General features: G+C 48.1%; 1 protein-coding gene across 8 annotated transcripts in view; it reads left to right on the forward strand.

Annotated features, from left to right (window-relative positions):
- Positions 1–21,670, forward strand: part of PPFIBP1 (PPFIA binding protein 1) — a 180,300-nt gene that overhangs the window by 134,424 nt on the left and 24,206 nt on the right. For 3 of the 8 annotated variants that reach the window (XM_062194982.1, XM_062194985.1, XM_062194983.1), the window contains exons 6-13: positions 546–659; positions 1,101–1,232; positions 8,344–8,436; positions 10,236–10,350; positions 11,848–11,880; positions 13,622–13,683; positions 15,925–16,009; positions 19,780–19,934. In XM_062194982.1, the coding sequence (XP_062050966.1) occupies positions 546–659; positions 1,101–1,232; positions 8,344–8,436; positions 10,236–10,350; positions 11,848–11,880; positions 13,622–13,683; positions 15,925–16,009; positions 19,780–19,934 (789 nt within the window). The remainder of the gene's footprint in view (positions 1–545; positions 660–1,100; positions 1,233–8,343; positions 8,437–10,235; positions 10,351–11,847; positions 11,881–13,621; positions 13,684–15,924; positions 16,010–19,779; positions 19,935–21,670) is intronic. The other 5 variants (XM_062194984.1, XM_062194989.1, XM_062194987.1 and 2 more) reach the window with 3 other exon arrangements.

Raw genomic sequence — 21,670 nt, forward strand, 5'->3', positions numbered from 1 at the left:
TGAATTCAAGTACATTTACGAAGCTGGTGACCACCGAGGAAAGACTGGGAGATTCGCATAGTCACTGGGGGTGAAGGACTCGCCCAGCCATCCTCGGCCGGCTCAGTTGCACCCTGGCTTTGAACACGCTTGTGCTCAGTGTGATTCTGAAAGAGCTCATGGAGTTGGAATTCCCTGGGTCCGTTTCCATCTTCTTCGGGAAGGACCACATTTGAATAGTCCTTGAGTAATTTCCGTTTCAAACGTGAAGTTCATTTCCTCTCGTAACCTCTACCTTTTACATGCACCCCGAAAAGGGTCCTTTGCTACATTCTTCTCATTTCCAGTGATCTGAACCTGTGGGCTGCTGCGCATCCCCAGGCCAACATTTCTGAGTCCTGAGATAGCGGACATGGCGGAAGTACCACCGTCACCTGTCAGGTCTCAGGGCATCTCCCTTTGCAGCCACGTGGCAGTGACGTCTCCCCGATGGTCCCACTCAGAGAAATGAAGTCGGCAGGGGCATCCGACTTGTGCTTCATGGCTTTGTCTTGCTCTCCACACAGGTGAGTGTGTTAACAGACCAGGTGGAGGCCCAGGGAGAGAAGATTCGAGACCTGGAGTTCTGCCTGGAGGAGCACAGGGAGAAACTGAACGCCACGGAGGAGATGCTGCAGCAGGTAGGTCTGGAAGCCGGCCACACCCGGCACTGCCTCCCTGCGCCGTGTTTGGCCCTGAGGCGGCCGTGGTACACGGTATACACAGCACAAGCCTGGAGCCTCAGAGCCTCGGACACACATGCACAAGGCAAAGTGTCGCACCGTTAGAATGCAGACCCAGGTGTGGATCGCCTCGTGGGTAATTGTGATTTTGTTCTTGTGGCATTTGTATGGCTTCCTGGCTTGCAGTGTGAGCATGCCTGTCTGTCGGATACAGATATGGGCGCCTGCTTCTGCTCGCAGGAGAGTTGCTCACATACACGGCCTTTGGGAAGTGTGTGTATTTGGGAATTGCTCTTTGTCCTCCGCGCGGCGGTTGCTGCTTTGTGACCATAGACGGCACCATGCTCCCGTGGCTGTGCGTGACCCAGCATCTCTGATGCTCTCTCTCCGTCCTCCCAGGAGCTCCTGAGTAGGACGTCCTTGGAGACTCAGAAGCTGGATCTCATGGCGGAAATTTCCAACTTGAAGTTGAAGCTGACGGCCGTAGAGAAGGACAGACTGGATTACGAAGACAGATTCAGAGACACAGAAGTGAGTGGCAGCGTGTCTGTCTGTCCGTCTGCCTCTCCTCTGATTTCAGCACCTCCTCTCTCTGATGCACATACACAGCCCTAAGGCAAAGTTGAAATTCCTTGAGGGTAGGGAGGCAAGGCAGTTAATTACTTCATGCCCTCATCCTGCTTTAGAAGAATAAACTTTAATTCCATTGATTTTTTTTTTTTTAAAGTCACTGAATGCTAATGGCGATCTTCATTTTGAGAATTTTTGGTAAGAAATGTCAGAATCCTTTTGGTAACCTCTAGCAGTGCTGTTGACTTCAGAATATTTGTAGCATCCACCCCTCTTGGTTTTCTTAATTTTGTAAGTGATAGGTTTAAATGCATGGTTTTACTTGTACTTCTTATGTGGGTACACACAGCATTTACCGTACAAGAAGTAATAGATGGGGCGCAGTAGAGAAGCCTCTGCCTGAAGTATCAGTGTCCCGTATGGGTGCCAGTTCGAGTCTTAGCTAATCCAGCTCCCTGCTAATACACCTGGGAAAGCAGCTGAAGGTGGCCCAAGTCCTTGTACCCATGTGGGAAACACGGCTGACATTCCAGGCTCCTGGCTCCTGGGTTCCGCCTGTCCTAGCCCTGGCCATTGTAGCTATTTGAGGAATAAACCAGTGGATGGAAGATTTCACTCGCTCACTCTCTGCCTGTCTCTGCAATTCTGCCTTTCAAATAAATACATCTTTTAAAAAAGTAAGTTTTTAAATTTATATATAGATAGAATATTTAAACATTATAATATCCTTTTTTTGAGATTTATTTATTTGAAAGGCAGAGTTATAGAGAGGCAGAGGCAGAGAGAGAGGTCTTCCATCTGCTGGTTCACTCCCCAAATGGCTGCAATGGCCAAAACTGAGCTGATCCGAAGCCAGGAGCCAGGAGCTTCCTCTGGGTCTCCCACGTGGGTGCAGGGGCCTGAGAACTTGGGTCATCTTCCACTGCTTTCCCAGGCCAGAATCAGAAGTGGAGCAGCTGGGACTCAAACCAGCTCCCATATGGGATGCCGGCATAGCGGACGGTGGCTTTATCAGCTATGCCACAGCACTGGCCCCTATATAATCTTAAAACCACAAAGTATTTCAAAGGTCATCTGTTGGGCCTCTACTTTTGGTCTGTTACACACAGAAGTCATTCTGGTTAGATAGAAGTCTCTGGGCTTTCACGAAATTCCAGGTGATGGCACAGCCTTAAGTCCATGTGGCGCGGCTAGCTTTGTCGTTGGTTCTCCCTGCTGTGTTGCTAATCCAGGCCATATGTGTTGTTGTGATTTTGTTGGTGAGGGGACAGGCTGTCCACTTGAAATCCATTCATTTCACTTGCAATGCAAGAGCTGCGGAAACCCATCCTCTCTAGGGGCCGTGTCCTCTCTGTTCGTCTATTACTTCCTTGGTTGGAGTGTCAGAGGGTTCACCCTGGGTCAGAAGATGGGTACCATGAGTGCGAGAGGAGAGGTCATGGTGCACTTACCTCTGGCCTGTCCTCACGCTGAGCAGTAATCTAACGCTGACCGGGTGCCATCTCTGTGGCAGCTCCCTGGCGTGGGTCACCCACCGTACAGCCGACTCGGAGACAGTGAGATGTCCTCACTGCTGGTGAAATATCCTGCCAAAGACCTGACCTTGCTGGAAAGCCTTGGTTACACGGATGCCTCGCTTCCTCCATAGTAAAATTTTTTTTATTTAATTGTATTTATTTGAGATACAGAAAGAGCCCCCCATGTCTACTGGTTCACTCCCCAAATGCCTGAGAGGGCCTGCGGCCAAAGCCAGGAGCCAGGGACTCACTCCAGGTCTCCCACGTGAACGACAGGAACCCAGCTCCTTGAGCTGTTAACCACTGCCTCGTGGGGTGGGGTCTGTGTTAGCAGGAAGGTGGAGTTGGGAGCCAGAGCTGGGTCCCAGGCTCAGGCACTCTGATATGGGATGTAGGGGTCATAGCTGGCATCCTCACCACCAGGCCAGTGCCCATACCCATAGATTTTTTTTAATTATTCTTTTTTATTTGAAATGAAAAAATCAGAAATAGACAGACAGATAGACTGACACAGATCTCCCATCTGCTGTTTACTCCCCAAATTGCCTGCAACAGCAGAGGGCTGGACCAGGCTACTGACAGGAGCCCGGAACTCAATTTGAATCTCCCGCATGGGTGTCAGAGCCTCAAGTATTTGAGCCATTGCTTACCTTCACAGGTGTGCAGAAGCAGGAAGCTGGATTGGGGAGTGGAGCCAGGACTCGAACCCAGGCACTCTGTTACGGGACAGAAATGTCCCAAGAGGGGCCTTACCCGCAGTACCAAACACCCATGCCCTATTCCCCGGTTGTAACCTTAAAGCTCTTTGTTTCTAATTTGAGATCCAGGGCTCTTAAAACAGTACTGAGAAAGCCACCTGTTTTTCTTGTCTTTTTTTTTTTTTTTTTTTTAAGATTTATTTATTTATTTGAAAGGCAGAGCTTCAGACAGGCGGAGGCAGAGGCAAAGGCAGAGAGAGAGTCTTCCATCCACTGGTTCACTCCCCAGATGGCCCAATGGCCAGAGCTGCACTGATCCGAAGCCAGGAGCCAGGAGCTTCTTCCAGGTCTCCCACATGGGTGCAGGGTCCCAAGGACTTGGGCCATCTGCTGCTGCTTTCCCAGGCCGTGGCAGAGAGCTGGATGGGAAGAGGAGCAGCCAGAACTCGAATCGGCACCCATATGGGATGCCGGCAGCTTTACCCGCTGCACCACAGCGCTGGCCCCCTACCTGGTTTCTTTAACATTCTTGCTTTTGTACTTTTTTAGAAATCCAGTTCCGTATTTTCACCATTTCCCTCTATCGTTAACCCCACAATCGCTGCATCACACGATAGAACTCAGTGCACCAGTGGACGACTTGGCAATGATGGAGGTGTGGCTGGCTTGCACTTTTCTGTTGAGTTTAGAGGCAGTCTTAACCTGCGTGGCCGCTGTTACTGTAATCTAGGCATGGGGTGGTGACCACACATCAGAACAAGTCGCAGTGGACGGTTTGTGATTTTTTGGGAGGAGCCCTGAGTGCGCCAGCGCTTTTGATCAGGCGGTTTTCCCCGCTCCCTGCCTATTTCACTCATGCGTTCTCCATCACACGTGCAGCAAACTCGCAGTGAATTCCATGCGGGGGAATTTTCTGATCACCATGCAGCCCCGCCGGGAAGGTGTAATGTCCACATTGCCAGAGAGTGTGGACATTTTTATGAACTTTGTGGCATTGTATATATGAAAACAATTAAAATCGTCTCAGAAGTTAAAACTGAGCTGAACCTGGCAGTTCCTTTTTTTGTTGCTTTAATAGAAGTCAAATGGTTTCCTGGCTGTTCCATTTTCAATGCAAAACAGTGTTTGTGTCAAACTTTGACAAGCAAATTGATGGGAAATGTATGCTAATATTGTTTTAATGATTTTTGTGGCCATTTTAAAATTTACTTGTGTATGAGTGAAGTTGAACTTTTTTTTAAAAGATTTATTTTTTTATTTAAAAGACAGATTTACAGAGAGAGGTAGAGTCAGAGAGAGGTCTTCCATCTGCTCGTTCACTCCCCAAATGGCTGCAACGGGCAGAGCTGCACCGATCTGAAGCCAGGAGGCAGGAGCTTCCTCGGGGTCTCCCACGTGGGAGCAGGGGCCCAAGGACTTGGGCCATCTTCCACTGCTTTCCCAGGCCGTGGCAGAGAGCTGGATAGGAAGAGGAGCAGCTGGGACTAGAACCGGTGCCCATATGGTATGCCAGCACTTCATGCCAGGGCTTTAACCCGCTGCGCCACAGCGCCAGCCCCAAACATTTTTTTTTTTGTTTGTTTGATGACTGTTCACAGTCATTGCCTATCTTCCTTGCTGGCCTGTGGTCTTTTTTACTTTTTTGTGTGTGGAACTCTTTATTTAGTACAACTTTTTTTTTTTTTTTTTTTTTTTAAACAGGCAGAGTGGACAGTGAGAGAGAGAGAGAGAGAGACAGAGAGAAAGATCTTCCTTTGCCGTTGGTTCACCCTCCAATGGCCGCCACGGCCGGTGCACTGCGGCCGGCACACCGCACTGATCCGAAGGCAGGAGCCAGGTGCTTCTCCTGGTCTCCCATGGGGTGCAGTGCCCAAGCACTTGGGCCATCCTCCTCTGCACTCCCTGGCCACAGCAGAGAGCTGGCCTGGAAGAGGGGCAACCGGGATAGAATCTGGCGCCCCAACCGGGACTAGAACCTGGTGTGCCAGCGCCGCTAGGTGGAGGATTAGCCTATTGAGCCGCAGCGCCGGCCTTAGTACAACTATTAAGCCTTTGACTATAATGCACATTAAAGATATGTCTTCTAAAAGTAAATAAACAAAATATTAAGTTAAAAAAAAAAGGACAACATTTTTAGTACGCATCAAAAAAATGAGGGAGGGGAAGGAAACATTTTCCTGGCTGCTGGCTGCATCCAGCATCCTTTAGCTTTGTCCTAGAACTTTGAGTTACTCGATGCTCGTGTCTAAGGAAATGCTGGAATGGGAGAGAAACAAAGGCTTCACAGCCTGGAAGGTTCAGGCCTTGCTGGTCCAGGGCCTGCTGCCTGGAGATGGTTCGCCCTGTCCAACAGTGCCCCCTTCTGGTAGGAACACAGGTGTCGGGGGTGGAGTTGCTGGTGGGAGCCTGAAAGAGAGATTTTCTTCCTTTTTTCAAAAGACTGAGCTTCTGATAAACTCAGTTGAACTAATCTATATTCCATTAATTTTTTTTCTCCTTATGGCACTGTTTCCAGAATTTCTAACATGAGGTATCCTGAAAACATTTGACTTCTTCCAGGTTGGAAATTCATGTTTAAAAACATTGCTGCAGAAGAGAATTGGGTAGTTTTGTTAAATAGAAAAAAAAAAATCATTCCAGTTTATAATAATTCCGTTTACCCTATTTCTTCTTTGAAAACCAGCACTGTTTGTGAAACAGGTGGTGACATGCTGCATGATAGGAATTGGAAGTTGTTTGTTGGCAGTGAGAAAGTGGGAAAACACATACTCGCAAGTGCAGATGGATGAAGATCGCCAGGGACACTGACTGCGTGGAGATGATTCCTTTATATAAATGGAAGAAGTTGGCCGGCGCCGTGGCTTAACAGGCTAATCCTCCACCTTGCGGCGCTGGCACACCGGGTTCTAGTCCCGGTTGGGGCACTGGATTCTATCCCGGTTGCCCCTCTTCCAGGCCAGCTCTCTGCTATGGCCCGGGAAGGCAGTGGAGGATGGCCCAAGTGCTTGGGCCCTGTACCCGCATGGGAGACCAGGAGAAGTACCTGGCTCCTGGCTTTGGATCAGTGAGATGCGCCAGCTGCAGTGGCCATTGGAGGGTGAACCAACGGCAAAAAGGAAGACCTTTCTCTCTGTCTCTCTCTCTCACTGTCCACTCTGCCTGTCAAAAAAAAAAAAAAAAAAATGGAAGAAGCATCTCTTCTTTGAACTTGGATTCTGGACTTGCAGAGGATGTGTTTATAATATTGCCAAGTAGTTCTTGGCCTCACTGAGTAGAGGAGAAAACACCTTCTCTCATTAAAGCTTTATAGGATTATCAAATAAATAATTATGCAATAATTGTAGGTAGGTAGTAGTTTCTCCTATTTTTTAGGAAACTGCACTTTAAAAGCCTATGGGTTTTTGCTGGGAAGTGTTTCACTGTAGCTTCTCTTTTGCTAGGCCTTGTGAGTTTGAATGATTAGGGTCTTGTTAGCTGCCCTTGTTAGCGAAGTTTTATTTCTGGTGGCATCGTTCTGCTTTGCATTCTTGTATAATTCTGTTGTGTGGTGTTTGAATTTGTGACCCAGCAGTGTGGCTTGTGAAGAGAGAGGGACAGAAGTACATGAACCATTGCAGGCTTGTAGTGAAATAAACAAAAGCCATCTCCCACACAGCACATGGATCCCTCCGGGGCGAGTTGGTCTTCTTCAACAGTCTGATTTCCTTTTTTTGCCCTCTGAGCTCTGGGCAAAGATGCACCAGGATCTCTGGGAATATTCCCGCACATTTTAGAAGCAAACCAGTATTATTTCTTTGAGTGGCAATACAAAAGGCATCCAGCTGCCCTGTGTTACTAACGTGATAGGATTGCGGTTTGACTCTCCAAATGTAAAATTGTATTATGCTATTGAATACGTGTGCAAACTGTTACAGGGCCCTCATCTTTCAGGTTGAGGACCCTTGCTTCAAAGGATTTTAATTTTATTCCCCTCTTCCCAGATGGAGTTGATGATCGATCTTTATTTTTATAGAAAAGGAAGAAAATCAAAGTATAATTTTATAGATACCTAGAAATCGCTGGAAAAGTCCCTCAGGGAAAATGGTTTTGCCAGAGGAAACCTGTGTGGTGTGTTTGAAAAGACAGATTCCATACAGTCCAACTGAGTCTAGGGACACCTGGGAAGTAGAAGGCAGGGATTAGACATCCTGCTTCATCTGAGCTGTCGTTACCTTCTGAGTGGGGGATTCTGCCTCTCCAGGGCACAGGCATTGGGGATTTATAGCCTTCTTTTACATGGAAACATGGTTTGCTTCTTCAAGATTTAAGAGAACACTTTTTAAAAGTTCATGGAAATCTGCGTTATGGGAAAAATTCCATGTCCCATGAGCTTTTACATTTATTTTCATTTCTCTGATCTGATGTGTGTAACTTTAATCCTAGGGCTGTTGACTTCTTAAGCTTTCTATTCCTAAGCTGCTCTTTTAAAAATATATATTTACTTTCATTGGAGTGACGGAGAGAGAGGGAAAGACACAAAGAGACATCTTCTGTCCGTTGGTTCACTCTCCAAATGGCCGCAACAGCCATGACTGGGCCAGGCCAAAGCCAGGAGTCAGCAGCTCCATGCTGGTCTCACACATGGGTGCAGGGGCTCAAGCACTTGGTCCATCTTCTGCTGCTTTCTCAGGTGCATTAGCAGGGAGCTGGATGGGAAGTGGAGCAGCTGGGACTCTAACTGGATCCCAGACTGGGATCCAGTGTCCCACGTGGCAGCTGAACCCAGCATGCCTCACGGTGCCGGCCCCCAAGCTGTCCATCTGGGACGAAGAAGTGCATTTGCGCGCTCCTGACGTATTTCCTTCTTTCCTTGAACAGGGGCTGGTGCAGGAGATCAGTGACCTGAGGTTGAAGGTCACTGAGATGGACAACGAAAAACTTCAGTATGAAAAGAAGCTCAAGTCCACCAAAGTAAGTTCTCTCACCAGGAAGATTTTGTACGCAAAGGGCTCCACTATTTAACTGTGACCAATAAGAGCAGTCAAATATGTTTCCTACTCAGTATCTGATAAAGAGGTACTTCACCAGCGAACTAAGTGTTCCCCCAAGCTGGAACCCTTGTTGAATTGAATCACGCCCCTTTTAACACAAGCCAGAGTTCACCTCCTTTCCAGAATGGGTCACCCACCCTCCTCTAGAAGCCGATGCTGTTTTCTTGGTTACTGAGCTTGTCTTTTTCTACCTGTAGTTTTCTTTCCCTCCTCTGTCTCTCTCCCAGTCTCTAATGGCCAAACTTTCTAGCATGAAAATCAGAGTTGGTCAGATGCAGTATGAAAAGCAGCGGATGGAGCAAAAGTGGGCGTCCCTGCAGGTGTGGTACCCGCGGGTGATGGGCGCCGTGGCCTGTCGCCTGCTGGCGCGTGTCATCCTTGCTGTGACGGTGTCTCTCGTGGCGTGTGCATTCGTGCTGTGTGTTCTCACCTGTCCGTGACAAATGCCTTCGAAGCTGATGAAAGGAACGATGGGATTTCCCAGTCCTGTGTGCAGGAACCTATGAAATAATGAGAGGGGAAAAAAAACAGATGAGATACATGAAATCACATTCTCTTAGACTCTCTGAGACCCCAACATGGTGAAAACGGGAGGATCCTTCAAAATGTTGGTGGAAAAGAGAATCAAATATAAGTTTATTTTGGTGCAAAAATTTTTTTTTTTTTTTGAGATTCATGCCTTGTTTTCTCCTACTTGGTGTTTTCCACGGACTTTTTGAAGACCTCTGGGACTGTTCAAGTTCACTAGTGAAAGAATTGTGTTTCAAGCCTTCCTCCTGCAGGTCTTGCTGGAGGGGGACTGTGTACAGCAGTGACCTCTGCTGGCAGGGACTAGGAATTGCCGCTTCGGAGCAGCCTGTGGGGGGTGCAGGGTTGCCCTTGTTGCTAGGGCTGTGGGAGGTTTGCAGGTTTGGGGGACTTGCTGTCCACGCCCACTATAGGTCAGAACCCTGGGACTTTGTGGCTCGTGAGCAGGCTGCATGTTCTCATGGCACTAAATGTCGTTACCCCTGGAGACCCTGAAGGTAACCTAGCGAACATAAAGGCATCCTTTTAGCATCGCGTGGCTCTGTTCTCGCCATGTTCAGTTCCGCCAGCAAAACAGAGAACAGCCAACACACATTTATCGTTAATAAACAAAGGGGCATGTAGGTCTCTGCATTGGCTGGGTTTTTAGTTTTCCCCATTGTTGTAGGAGGTTCTTTCCTTTTCCTTTAGTGATTAGGATGAGTTCCTTGGCCGCACAGTTCAGCCTAAGGACTTGCTGCCTTGGCCGCTAATTAAGCTCTGTGCTTGTCCAGTCAGCGTGAGTGCCATCCAGAAATGCCGAGAACATGTCCGGATGTCTTTCTCAATTTGCATTTTCGTTCGCTTTTGTGACACCAAGCATTTAATTTGATTGTCTTTATTGATTAACTTGGTCACATCTTTTAAGATTGAAACTTTAGGGCCATCCTAGCCCTAATTATACCTTAAAAATATTCCTTTTTTTGTTCTACTCGCATAGAAACTTGAAATAACCGTACCAGAATTATTGCAAGTTGGGCATAATTCATAGTCTTGCTTCCTGCTGTTCATTGCCACTGTCGAATTTCTGATGTTTGTGTCTAAATTCCTATAGATTTTCGTTTCGTTTGCACGGTCTAAACATTGATTTAAAGAGCTGACATGTTCTCCTTTTGAGCATCATGTGTTGTAAAACAAATTCGTGATTCGCAGGAGGAGCTGGCGTCTTTGAAAGAGCAGCTGGAAGAGAAGGAATGTGAGGTCAGAAGGCTGCAGGAGAAGCTGGTCTGCAGGATGAGAGGAGAGGGGGTGGAGATTCTGGACAGAGGTAAGAAGGCAGTGGGCATTTTCTGTCTTGCCATGGGAGAGCCATCAGACTTGAGAAGGAAAGTGATGTGGGGGTGCATCTTTAGCGTCAAAGACAAGGAAGGGTCCCAGAAGCCAGGGCAGCCGGGGCCCCAGGAGTTCTCCAAGCCTCGCCCCATGTCTGGGCAGCGGCAGCTTGCTCTGCGCCTGCTCCATGTTCACTCTCCACCGCCCAGCCATCCGCCCGCATCTCGGGAACGTACTTGTCCAGCTGCAACACCAGGCGACGTCACAAGGACCGAAAGGCACCGTGCCTGTGCCCCAAGACTGTGTTCCTCTGAAACTGAACTTGAGCCAGGAGCCGACAGAAACGGTTCCTGCTCTTCTGAGAGAAGCGAGGAATGGCTTCAGTCAAAATTGCAGCATGAGTGGAACCCTCAACATCTTGGAAAACAAAAATCGACTGATTCTGTCTTTGGAAAAATGGATGAATTTCTCCAGAAAGTTTTTGCTAACTGAGGAGGTTCAGTTATGAAAATGTAGGTTATACATGATAGAAAGTAACTTGAATGAAACATGGTTTTTTTTTAGAAATTTGATCTCTGAAAGGGCTGGAACACCTGGCAATGACCGGTCGAATGCAGCTTTTCTCTGTGATCCCAAATGATGACTGACAGACGAGGTGCCAAAGCAAGTTCTGCCTCACCCAAAACAAAACATGCTCTAGTCCATGCATTTTGATCTGTTAGGTGAGCATCACCAATGTTACCGTCTGTGCAGTGAGAGACTTGAACTAGCTACCAGTCGAATCTTCCTTGCCTCTACGATACCATGGCCTCCCATCCCCGTGGGTGTCACCATTATCCGTCCATCAGAAAACTCAGTTCATCAAACCCGAGTGAAGTGAGGGGTGCACCCCTCTGGGCCGCTGGCACGGGTAGAGGTGTGTGTCACGAAGGGGCCTTCAGTCACAGGTCGCCCTTTCAGAGCTGGCTCCGAGGGCTGGAGCCAGTGTGTAAACTGCTTGTCGCTGGTGCCCGACTGGATGAACGCAAGGATTGAGACCAGGTGTTCAGGACCTTGGCTTGAGCCATGAGTCGGCTGTGACTCCGCAGTGTCCCGGTCGCATTTGGGTGGACTGTGTGTTGAGCTGCGATGGAGATAGATAAGACAACCATAGCAACAAAACTACGTTTTCACCACATGCAGCATACAGAGTGCTGTGCCCCATCAACTTAGTTCTGATACGACGAATCGGAGTTCAGAAAGGTGACGTGAAAGAGATAGGGAAAACAGATTTGGGCCTTCTGATTAATACAAGTAAAGTGACTAATAGAAATTAGCTCCTGTAACCTTGCTTGGTGTACTGCGTATTGTAAGCCACAGAGTTGTGCTGGGGATTCATTCTTTGTGAGGTTAGGGTCCATTTACTTTTGATGCAAGGAAGCTAAGTGATAGTAAATACTTTTTACTGTGCTCACGTTTGCTAACTTGCCATTCAATGGATTTTCCCGCACAGATGAAAATTTTAAAAAGAAGCTCAAAGAAAAAAGTAAGGTTTTTGGCGTGTTTCCATCCACCTCTCCATTGCCCACAGTTCCGCCCGGGCTGTTCTTTGCATGAGTTTTAAAACATTTCTCTCTCCAGTGGCATCAAGTTGCTTCATCAATAAGCCCTCCATTTCCTCAGAGCTGGCGAAACCCAGGGTAGACAGAGGGACCCTAAAGACAAGGGACCTGTAACTTTTTTTTTTTTTTTTTTTTTTTTTTTTTTCAGATTTCCCCCTGATTCAGCCCTTTTGCTCTGCGAGATACGAGAGGGCACACAGGGTAGTAGAGATAAGAAAATGTTTTCTCTGTGGTCTGGTGCTAGGGGGTCAGTGGAGAAAACAACCTTTCTAATCCCATGGAAACCTACTGGTTTTAAGATTTAGTAGAGCTGGCCGGTGCCGTGGCTTAGCAGGCTAATCCTCCGCCTTGCGGCGCCGGCACACCGGGTTCTAGTCCCGGTTGGGGCGCCGGATTCTATCCCGGTTGCCCCTCTTCCAGGCCAGCTCTCTGCTGTGGCCCGGGAAGGCAGTGGAGGATGGCTCAAGTCCTTGGGCCCTGCACCCGCATGGGAGACCAGGAGAGGCACCTGGCTCCTGGCTTCGGATGTGCTGGCCACAGCGGCCATTGGAGGGTGAACCAACGGCAAAGGAAGACCTTTCTCTCTGTCTCTCTCTCTCTCTCACTATCCACTCTGCCTGTCCAAAAAAAAAAAAAAAAAAAAAGATTTAGCAGAGCTGAAAGATCATTTGACACTTTTGCCTTTGCTTCTCAGTGTTTCGCAGTGCCCTTGGGTCACTGAGACCTTCGCTGTGGTGGTGCCAAAGGGATTGTATTCAGGCTGCTGATCGGAGCCTGGATCATTTAATGCAACACAAAGATAAATCTTTCCTGGGCTCTTTGCTCCCTGAGGTTGAATTACTAAATCCAGTGAATTTGCCTTCCAAAAGTGAAAGAAGGCAATTCCTGTAGAATCTGTCTTCATTACAGATGTAATGGTTGTCAGGCAAAATACAAGCATTGGAAACATTTTCATAAATTGTGTGTTTCAGCATTTTCATTTGTGGCTTTGCTTTGGGGATAACTTTGCCTCTTTAATGATTTAGAATTTTTTTTTTCATTAAAATAACACGCTTTTGTATTTGAAAATCAAATGTGTGAGGGAGATGAGATTAGGCTTCCATTGGCCTTGGTATCTCGAAGCCTGCTTTAGAATCGTGTTGGAAATGAAGTTTATGGATGAAGCAAAGCATTTACGACCCCGTGAATGGGGCCTGCGCCCACTGCCTAGCATGAATCACGTCACCATCGCACTCACCAGGCTGATGGCTTCCTGTCTCTCTGGGGCACGACTGAGCGTCACTGCCCCTGCTTCTGTCGTCATGTCAACTGTCCATCGCCCTCACCTCCTGCTACCCAGGTTTCTCTCCTGGAAACTCAGTCATTTTGTGACTACAGCACTCAAGAGTCTGTCTCCAGCATTCTCGTGATGGATGTGTTGGGCTGGGAGGGAGGGGTGTGGGCACTCACACAGCCTTCTCTTCTTTCTGGAACCACACATGTTCATCCTCCACATTTCCCTCAGAACCGAGTCTGGGTCCCTAATGTGCTCCTTGCCTTTTAGAAAAATAAAAATCATGAACGTCTTCCCCTTAAAACATTTCAGTCTGGAGCGTGAGTAGCTTCTTGTCATCGTCGTCCGTGTTAACCCCACTGACTACCCATGTAATGTTGTGTGGTTTGCAGATATTGAAGTCCAAAAAATGAAAAAGGCCGTGGAGTCTCTGATGGCAGCGAATGAAGAAAAGGTATCGCGATGGCGTTTAGTGGTCCGTGTGGATGTCGCACCATTTTGATCATTTCATGTGGTTTCTTGTGCTCTGTCACTTGGGAAGAACTCTACCCCAAATGCTGCTGGCGTCGAGTGCCAAGCAGTGTCTGTTCCACCCGGCAGTGCCACCCTCAGCAACGGCAGTTGTCCCCAAGGAGCAGGGAACAGCCGTGCTACCTCCACTGACAGCACCTTGTCCTCATGAGTTTATTTAGAAAATGTGAGACTATCAGATGGGTTCCGTATATTCGGGTCATACTCTTCTACTACGTGTGGGATGGTTCCTACTCTCCGGAGAGGCGAAATTCCAGAAAGCAGGTGCAATCCTCAGGAAGCGAGGCCGGGCCCAGGCTTATTTACCTGCCCCGGCCTGAAGGTGGTCCCTGGGGCTCCTTCCCTCCAGTAGGTGTCTGCTGCCCCTGCCCCGCGGGGCAGTTCCGCTGCTGAGACACCGTTTCCTCTGGCTTCTCCGACCACCTCAGTGTCCAGCTGGCGGCTGCTCCCAGGCTCAGCCCTGTCCCTTATCCCTGGGAAAGAGTGATCGTGAGGAAGTAAACAAAATGCCGAGAACTGCGGCTTGCTTTTTTTCCCTGCTCATCAGTTTCTTCCTCCAATTCCTGCCCCCTCCTCTTATTCCTTATTCCCTTTTGCCTTTTATGTTGATTATTTCATAGAAATAATTGTTCATTGTCTTAACCCACACACCCACATAGAGTTTTCTTTCTTCTAGTCTTTTTATCCATTGTTGAATATAAAGCAATCAGGAAGCCTACCATGGCTTCTTATTATTTAAATCATTGAAATCCATTTTCTTTTGATTTTTCTTCATGGAAAAGCAGCAACAACCAAAAAACAAACAAACAAACAAAAAAACAAAAAAAACCCACAAAACCTTCCAGTGACGAGTGAGGGCTTTTCAGATGCTCAGACTGCCGCAGGAGAGTCAGGAATACCCCACACTCCTTGGGGGTTCCCCAGGCCACCCAAGAGGACCAGTCTGAGCACATTTTAGGCCGAGCAAGAGGTGGAAAAATGAAGGCCCATAGGAGAAACATGTAGGGCCAAAATGCATGGTGAAACCTAGGCTCAAAACAGCCCACTGCATGCTGGGAAGGTGCTGGGGCATGCGAGACAGGTGATTGGGATTGACCAGAGAGCTCAGCCATGGGGCAGGTGGCTTGGCATGCCAGGTTCGCCATTTTGGGGGTCTTAAGTCTGTGGGCCTTGGACGAGGACATGATTCAATTGCGTTTTACAAAGCGCCGGCCGTGATTTTAGGCCTCTTCATTTTGAGGGATTTCAGGGGACATGTTGTCCTTGAATGTTGGGACATGAATCTGAATTTTAGACTTAATTACAGACAGCTAAGGAATACCGTGTGAAGTTTGGGAGAAGTGGAGGGTTGGAGGTTGGAGGGGACCAAGCTGTGGTTGGTGAGGCAACAGTGTTCTGAGATAAACCACACAGCTTGCCCCGGGACAGGCCACGATGGTTGTTTCCCATGGTTGCCCTCCCAAGGGGCAGAGCAAGTCAGGTGGCCAGGCCCAGACTCCGCGGTGGAGCAGCCCCAGAGCACAGGCAAGGGATGGGGAAAGGGAAGAGGGTGGAGAGAGAGCCCTGAGGCTCTGACACGTTACAGTCAGGCTGGGAAAGCAGGCGTCATGGAAACAGAGGATCAGGGCAAGGAAGGCAAAACGGAAGAAAGGAACAGGTGGACACAAGTAAAGGTCGAGAGGAATGGTGGGCTCGGGCAAGCACTGCAGAGGGGCAGTTAGAGGATCGGTGACAGGTGCCTTCACGGACAGACCAAGGGCTCATCCAGGCAACATAGGCAGAGTCTCAGGAAGGGAAAAGCTAGGTAATAATTGATGACGGCTGATAGAGACAGCGTGTGCGGGTCATGGCATACTCAGCTTAAGGCAGGAGAGTGGTTAAAGCTGATTTTTTTCTCTCTTTTTTTTTTTTGTTTTGTATCTTATTACCTTGTTTTGTTTTTGTTTTTAAAGATGGCAGCTGAAGGATAGGATCTCTAAATTTAGAGGTACTTTTTCCATATCTCTGACGTACGTAGGAAAAACATTCTAGATGCTACCAGTTTTACTAAAGCTTAGAAGTAATCTTTGAATAATGTAAATAATTCGTGTCTCCTTATTCTTTGTGTCACAGTTTGCTGTTCTGTAATCATAGTGCCAAAGATGATCGCTTGTTTCATCCCCAGGATCGGAAAATAGAAGATCTTCGGCAGTGCCTAAACAGGTACAAGAAAATGCAAGACCCGGTGGGACCGGCCCAGGGTAAGCAAGGTAAGCTGCAGCTGTCCAGGTTTGTCCACCTCACTTGGCTATTAAGTGGCCATGAACTTGGGCTTTGGTTCCTAATCATTGTCCCGAATTAGGGAGCTTGTTCGCTGGTGAGACATAGGCATTAAGCAATTGTTCTCTGCCGAAGAGATTGGTCTGGAAGTGCCCTCTCTAAGGAGCTGATTAAATACCATGAGACAGAACAGTAGTGTGTGCGGAGGGCCCATGGGAGAAGGAGCAAGGTTTCCCGAGTGTAGGAAGATCCTTGTGGCCAGAAGCTGGTGAGATCACCGAGGTATGCTGTGGCCGAGTCAGGCGCTCCACTCTTGTTCAGGCACAGAGGGATCCACTGAAGGGTTCCAAAAGTGTGCTCTGGGTACCAGATGGAGACTGGGGGCAGGGACCCGTGTTGAACTGGGGGAAAAGACAGCAGATACTCATGCACTGGTGCAGGGGAAGCCACCTGGTGGTGTTGATTAGAAATGCACTTCGTTGCTGCCTTGGACACCTTGGTGTGATGGATGAGATAAGGAGAGGGAGGAAGAGGAGGAAAACCAAGGAAGGCGTTTATCACTTACGCAACTAGACAAATGATGGTTCCTTTTACCAACAGGAGTCTTGGGATGGTGAAGGAGGCTTGAGTTGGGTTTGAGCAGATCAAGTTCAAAGAGCCCTGTAAGGCCAGTGAAGTTAGGTGTGCATTTCGTTGTGTTTCTTCTTATTTTATCTGCGGATGGACTGCTGGTCATGCTCACATGTAGAAAAGCCTTGAAGAGCCATCAAAAACACAGAAGTGTCACACACTCCCAAAGGCCCTGTTTGTTCACAGCTTGTTATTTGCTCCAATGATCACCACTGGGAATAAACAGGTGTTTTCCAAGGCAGTTGTGCAACACTCAGATTTTGCCATTTTAATTTTGTTGAGTTTACCCGGAAGGAAAACCCTGCTTTGGATTAGGACTTGGGTGGAAAAATCTCCATCTTTTGATGCAGAGGACCTGGGCTGTTATTAAAATGTTATCAGCATCTGAATGAGCAGGTGAAACTCTGATTATCAATGCGTTGATGCAGCAATTCTCATCACTCAGCATTTCCCATGCCTACCAAAGAGTCTCTCTCCTATGGAAGATTGCAAGTTTTGGAGTGATTACTTTTTCACATATGTAAAATTGAAAAATATTGTATGATTTTATAGAATGTCAGTTCTGCAGTTCTTACATTGCAGGCCCAAGGCAGAAAGAGTCAACCCTATAACTGGATTGTGTTGTAAAACATTTGGAAATTAGAAAAAGGGTGAAAATCACCCTTCATTGCACTTGTGAGATCATGATAGTATTTTCATTAAGATTTATGTATTTATTTGAAAGGTAAAATTACAGAGAGAGAGGGAAAACACAGAGAAATCTTCCATCCACTGGTTCACTCACCAAATGGCCGCCACAGCCTGGGTTGGGCCAAACTGCAACAAGGCGCCAGGAACCAGGAGCTTCTTTTGGGTCTCCCATGCAGGTGGAAGGAGCCCAAGCACTTGGGCCTTCTCGTTGCCTTCCCAGGCTCATTAGCAGGGAGCTGGATCGGAAGAGGAGCAGCTCAGTCTTGAACTTGTGCTCATGTGGGATGCTGGCATTGCAGGCAGCAGCTTAACCTGGTGTGCCATAGCATTGGGCCCCCGTGATAGCATTTTCTTTTTTTTTTTTTTTTTTAAAGATTTATTTTTTTCATTTGAAAGAGTTACACAGAGAGAAAGAGAGGCAGAGAGAGAGAGAGGGAGAGGTCTTCCATCCAATAGTTCACTCCCCAATTGGCCGCAACAGCCAGAGCTGTGCTGATCCGAAGCCAGGAGCTAGGAACATCTTTTGGGTCTCCCAGGTGGGTGCAGAGGCCCAAGGACTTGTGCCATCTTCTACTGCTTTCCCAGGCCATAGTACAGAGCTGGATCATAAGTAGAGCTGCTGGGACTCGAACCAGCGCACATATGGGATGCTGGCACTGCAGGCAGCGGCTTTGCACGCTATGCCACAGCGCTGGCCCTAGCATTTTCATATGTTTCTTCTTTTGTGTAGTTTTTTTTTTTTTTAATTTTTTTTTTTTTTTATTTTTGACAGGCAGAGTGGACAGTGAGAGAGAGACAGAGAGAAAGGTCTTCCTTTTGCCGTTGGTTCACCCTCCAATGGCCGCCGCGGTAGGCGCGCTGTGGCCGGCGCACCGCGCTGATCCGATGGCAGGAGCCAGGTGCTTCTCCTGGTCTCCCATGGGGTGCAGGGCCCAAGGAATTGGGCCATCCTCCACTGCACTCCCTGGCCACAGCAGAGAGCTGGCCTGGAAGAGGGGCAACTGGGACAGAATCTGGTGCCCCAACCGGGACTAGAACCCCGTGTGCCGGCGCCGCAAGGCGGAGGATTAGCCTATTGAAATAAGCTACGGCGCCGGCCTACAAACCATGATTTCTGACTAGGATTTATAGTTAGTCAGACCTCACATAATCCTAATAGTATGTAAATTTATTTAAAGTCAGAGTTAGAGAGAAAGGAGAGAGGGAGAGATCTTCCATCTGCTGGTTCACTTCCCATATGGCTGCAACAGCCAGAGCCAGAAGCCAGGAGCTTCATCTTGGTCTCCTATGTGAGTGGCAGGGGGCCAGACACTTCGGTCATCCTCCATTGCCTTACCAGGCTAATTAGCAGGCAGTTGTTTTGGAAGTATAGCAACCAGGACTTGAACCAATGTCCATGTGGTTAGCTGGTGTCACAGTTGGCGGTTTAGCCTGCTACCAACAACACCTGCACCAGTAGCATCCACATTCTAATAAAACCCTGATGAAATCTAAATTATGAAGCCATGGTCTGGTTAAGCTCTTTAAATGTATGTGCCTTGCCATTTAGTCTTACTCAGAGAAGGCAGTTTTGAACATCATTCATTGTTTAAAAACAAAATCCGGCACTTGGTTGCTCCTTTTTATTTCTAGAGATGTAAAAATATCTCAGAGGTGCTGCTTTGCTGGGTGTGTGGCTGCTTTTCTCTGTTACGTTGTTCTTTCTGCTTTGCAATGACATAGAAAGGAGTAAGCTTTTGGCCCAGCAGCTAAAACGCTTCCCCTGTTGGAATACCTTGGTCCGAGTCGCTGCTCCTCTGGCACTTGGCTCCCACTTCCTGCTAACCTGGACCCTGGGAAGCAGTGGATCATAGCTCAGGTGCTTGGGTCCCTGCCAGCCACGTGGGAAACCAAGTGGGAGTTCTTCCTGGCTCCCAGCTTCCACCAGGCTGTTGTGGGCCTTTGGAGAAGGGACCAGCAGATGGGGAGCACTTGCTGGCTCTCCCTCTCTCCAATAAATACATAAAATTTAAAAGGTAAATACAAAGATCCTCTAGAGGGATCAGACGTTGTCTTATTTTTTTTTTTCCTTTTCTTTTCCTGTTTTCCTGCCTGTGATTTTTTTTTTCTGCAGAGCTCGATGAAAACTGAGTTGTTTCAATGGTGACTTTGTTGGTCTTCTGAAATAGCTTGTTGTGTCAGGTATTCCTCACTCGGATACTTCTAAACCAAAATGCCTAAAGCCCCCAATTTTAAAACAAGCGTTTTAAATTAGGGTTTTTAAATAGGAGAGTTGCAGAATAAAGTAACTTTTAACTCCCTTGCATCTTGGGAGACTATGACTGAACCAACTGTGGCCTTCCTCTCTGACTATAAGGGCTGAGTGCTCACAGCTGCTGTTTCCCAGGTGATGCCAGGAGACATAAATGGGATCCTTGTATTCCTTTTGCTTTGTTCCCAGGCAAAGATGGTGACTATGACGACCTGCTCCATTCCAGTTCCGTCTCTACGCTGCTGGACGCTCAGGGCTTCAGTGATGTGGAGAAAAGCCCCTCGCCCACCCCTGGGATGGGGTCTCCCAGTTGCGACCCATTTAACACAAGTGTTCCAGAAGAGGTATTTATGACTCTGAACACTTTCTTGCTGTCGCTGTCTTTGAGAGTTAAAACAAGGAAGACGTGGGCTCTTTTCTCAGTTCCATTAGTGACGTGGGTTGCTATGGCCATTTCTGTGTCCTACTGGTCTTTTTTGTTTGTTTTTTAGTGTGTGGTTTTTCCTTCTCTTTAATAAGTGCCTTGGGCAGTTGTCAAAATTGCTTTTAAAATTCTGGAGAAACATTGGAATCCCTTGGAGACAGATATCATCTTAAATATGAGGTTAAAACTTACTTATTAAGGGACAAGTAGGGAATAAATAGAGCAGGGATAAAGTGGGATTATATAAATAAATTGATTTTAGTTGCTTCTGTTGGTGATGCCAAAAGAGGATTGAGGGGATTGTATAAAATTACCCTCTCACTTTAGAATTAGAAAAAGCAACTAGAAAGGAATAAATAATCTTTAAAAAGATTTATTTTATTTATTTGAAAGGCAGAGTTAGAGTGAGAAAGGGAAAGAGAGAGAAATCTTCCATCCACTGAGTCACTCCATAAATGGCCACCAATGGCTAGTGCTGGGCCAGGCCAAAGCCAGGAGCTTCTTCCTGGTCTCGCACGTGGGTACAGGGGCCCAAGCACTTGGGCTGTCTTCCACTGATTTCCCAGGCACATTAGCAGGGAGCTGGACTGGAAGTGGAGCAACCGGAACTCAAATTGGACCCCATATGGGATGCTGGTGCTGTAGGTTGTGGCTTAACCCAGTACGCCACAGAATAAATAATCTTTTTTTTTTTTTTTAATTTTTATTTTTTGACAGGCAGAGTGGACAGTGAGAGAGAGAGACAGAGAGAAAGGTCTTCCTTTTGCCGTTGGTTCACCCTCCAATGGCCGCCGCAGTAGCGCGCTGCGGCCGGCGCACCGCGCTGTTCCGGTGGCAGGAGCCAGGTGCTTATCCTGGTCTCCCATGGGGTGCAGGGCCCAAGCACTTGGGCCATCCTCCACTGCACTCCCTGGCCACAGCAGAGAGCTGGCCTGGAAGAGGGGCAACCGGGACAGGATCGGTGCCCCGACCGGGACTAGAACCCGGTGTGCCGGCGCCGCAAGGCGGAGGATTAGCCTGTTGAGCCACGGCGCCGGCCAGAATAAATAATCTTAAACTCACGTCCGTTGCATCACAGTGGCACCAGAATCTGTTTCTTATCTGCTGTACATGACCCTGAAACTTTGTGGCTTGAATGACAGCGTGGCAGTCTTGCTGATGAATCTGCACAGGGGCAGGGCTCAGCAGGAACAGCTCATCCTCGCTCCACTTGGTGTCAGTTGGACTCGAGTGAAGACTGGGGCTTGAGTCACCTGAGGGCTGCTCACTCACGTGTCTGTTGGCTGAGACCTCAGCAGAGGCCAAGCCAGGACAACTCCAGGCGACTGCCTGACCCTCACAGTAGAGTGGCTGGTTCCTAAGGGTGGCCGTCGTGAGAGCATTGTGCAAATTGGCACCTCCACCTTTTGCGATATATCTGAGAAGTCACGTAGCATCACTTCTGCCGCAGTCGTAGGCCACCCAGATTGAAGGAGAGGGAGCACAGAGCCTGCCACTGGATGGAGGAGTGACGGCAGAGCAGGAGCACCTGTGGTGGGATAAATTGGTGCCAATGTATTTGGAGACTACAGTCTACTGCTCTGGCTACAGCAGCTGATGTCTTTGGCTGTCCTTGCGGCACAGCAGGTTAAGCTGCCACTTAACACGGCCATGTCC

This window comes from Lepus europaeus, chromosome 6 (assembly GCF_033115175.1).
Source record: "Lepus europaeus isolate LE1 chromosome 6, mLepTim1.pri, whole genome shotgun sequence".
Classification (NCBI taxonomy): Eukaryota; Metazoa; Chordata; class Mammalia; order Lagomorpha; family Leporidae; genus Lepus; species Lepus europaeus.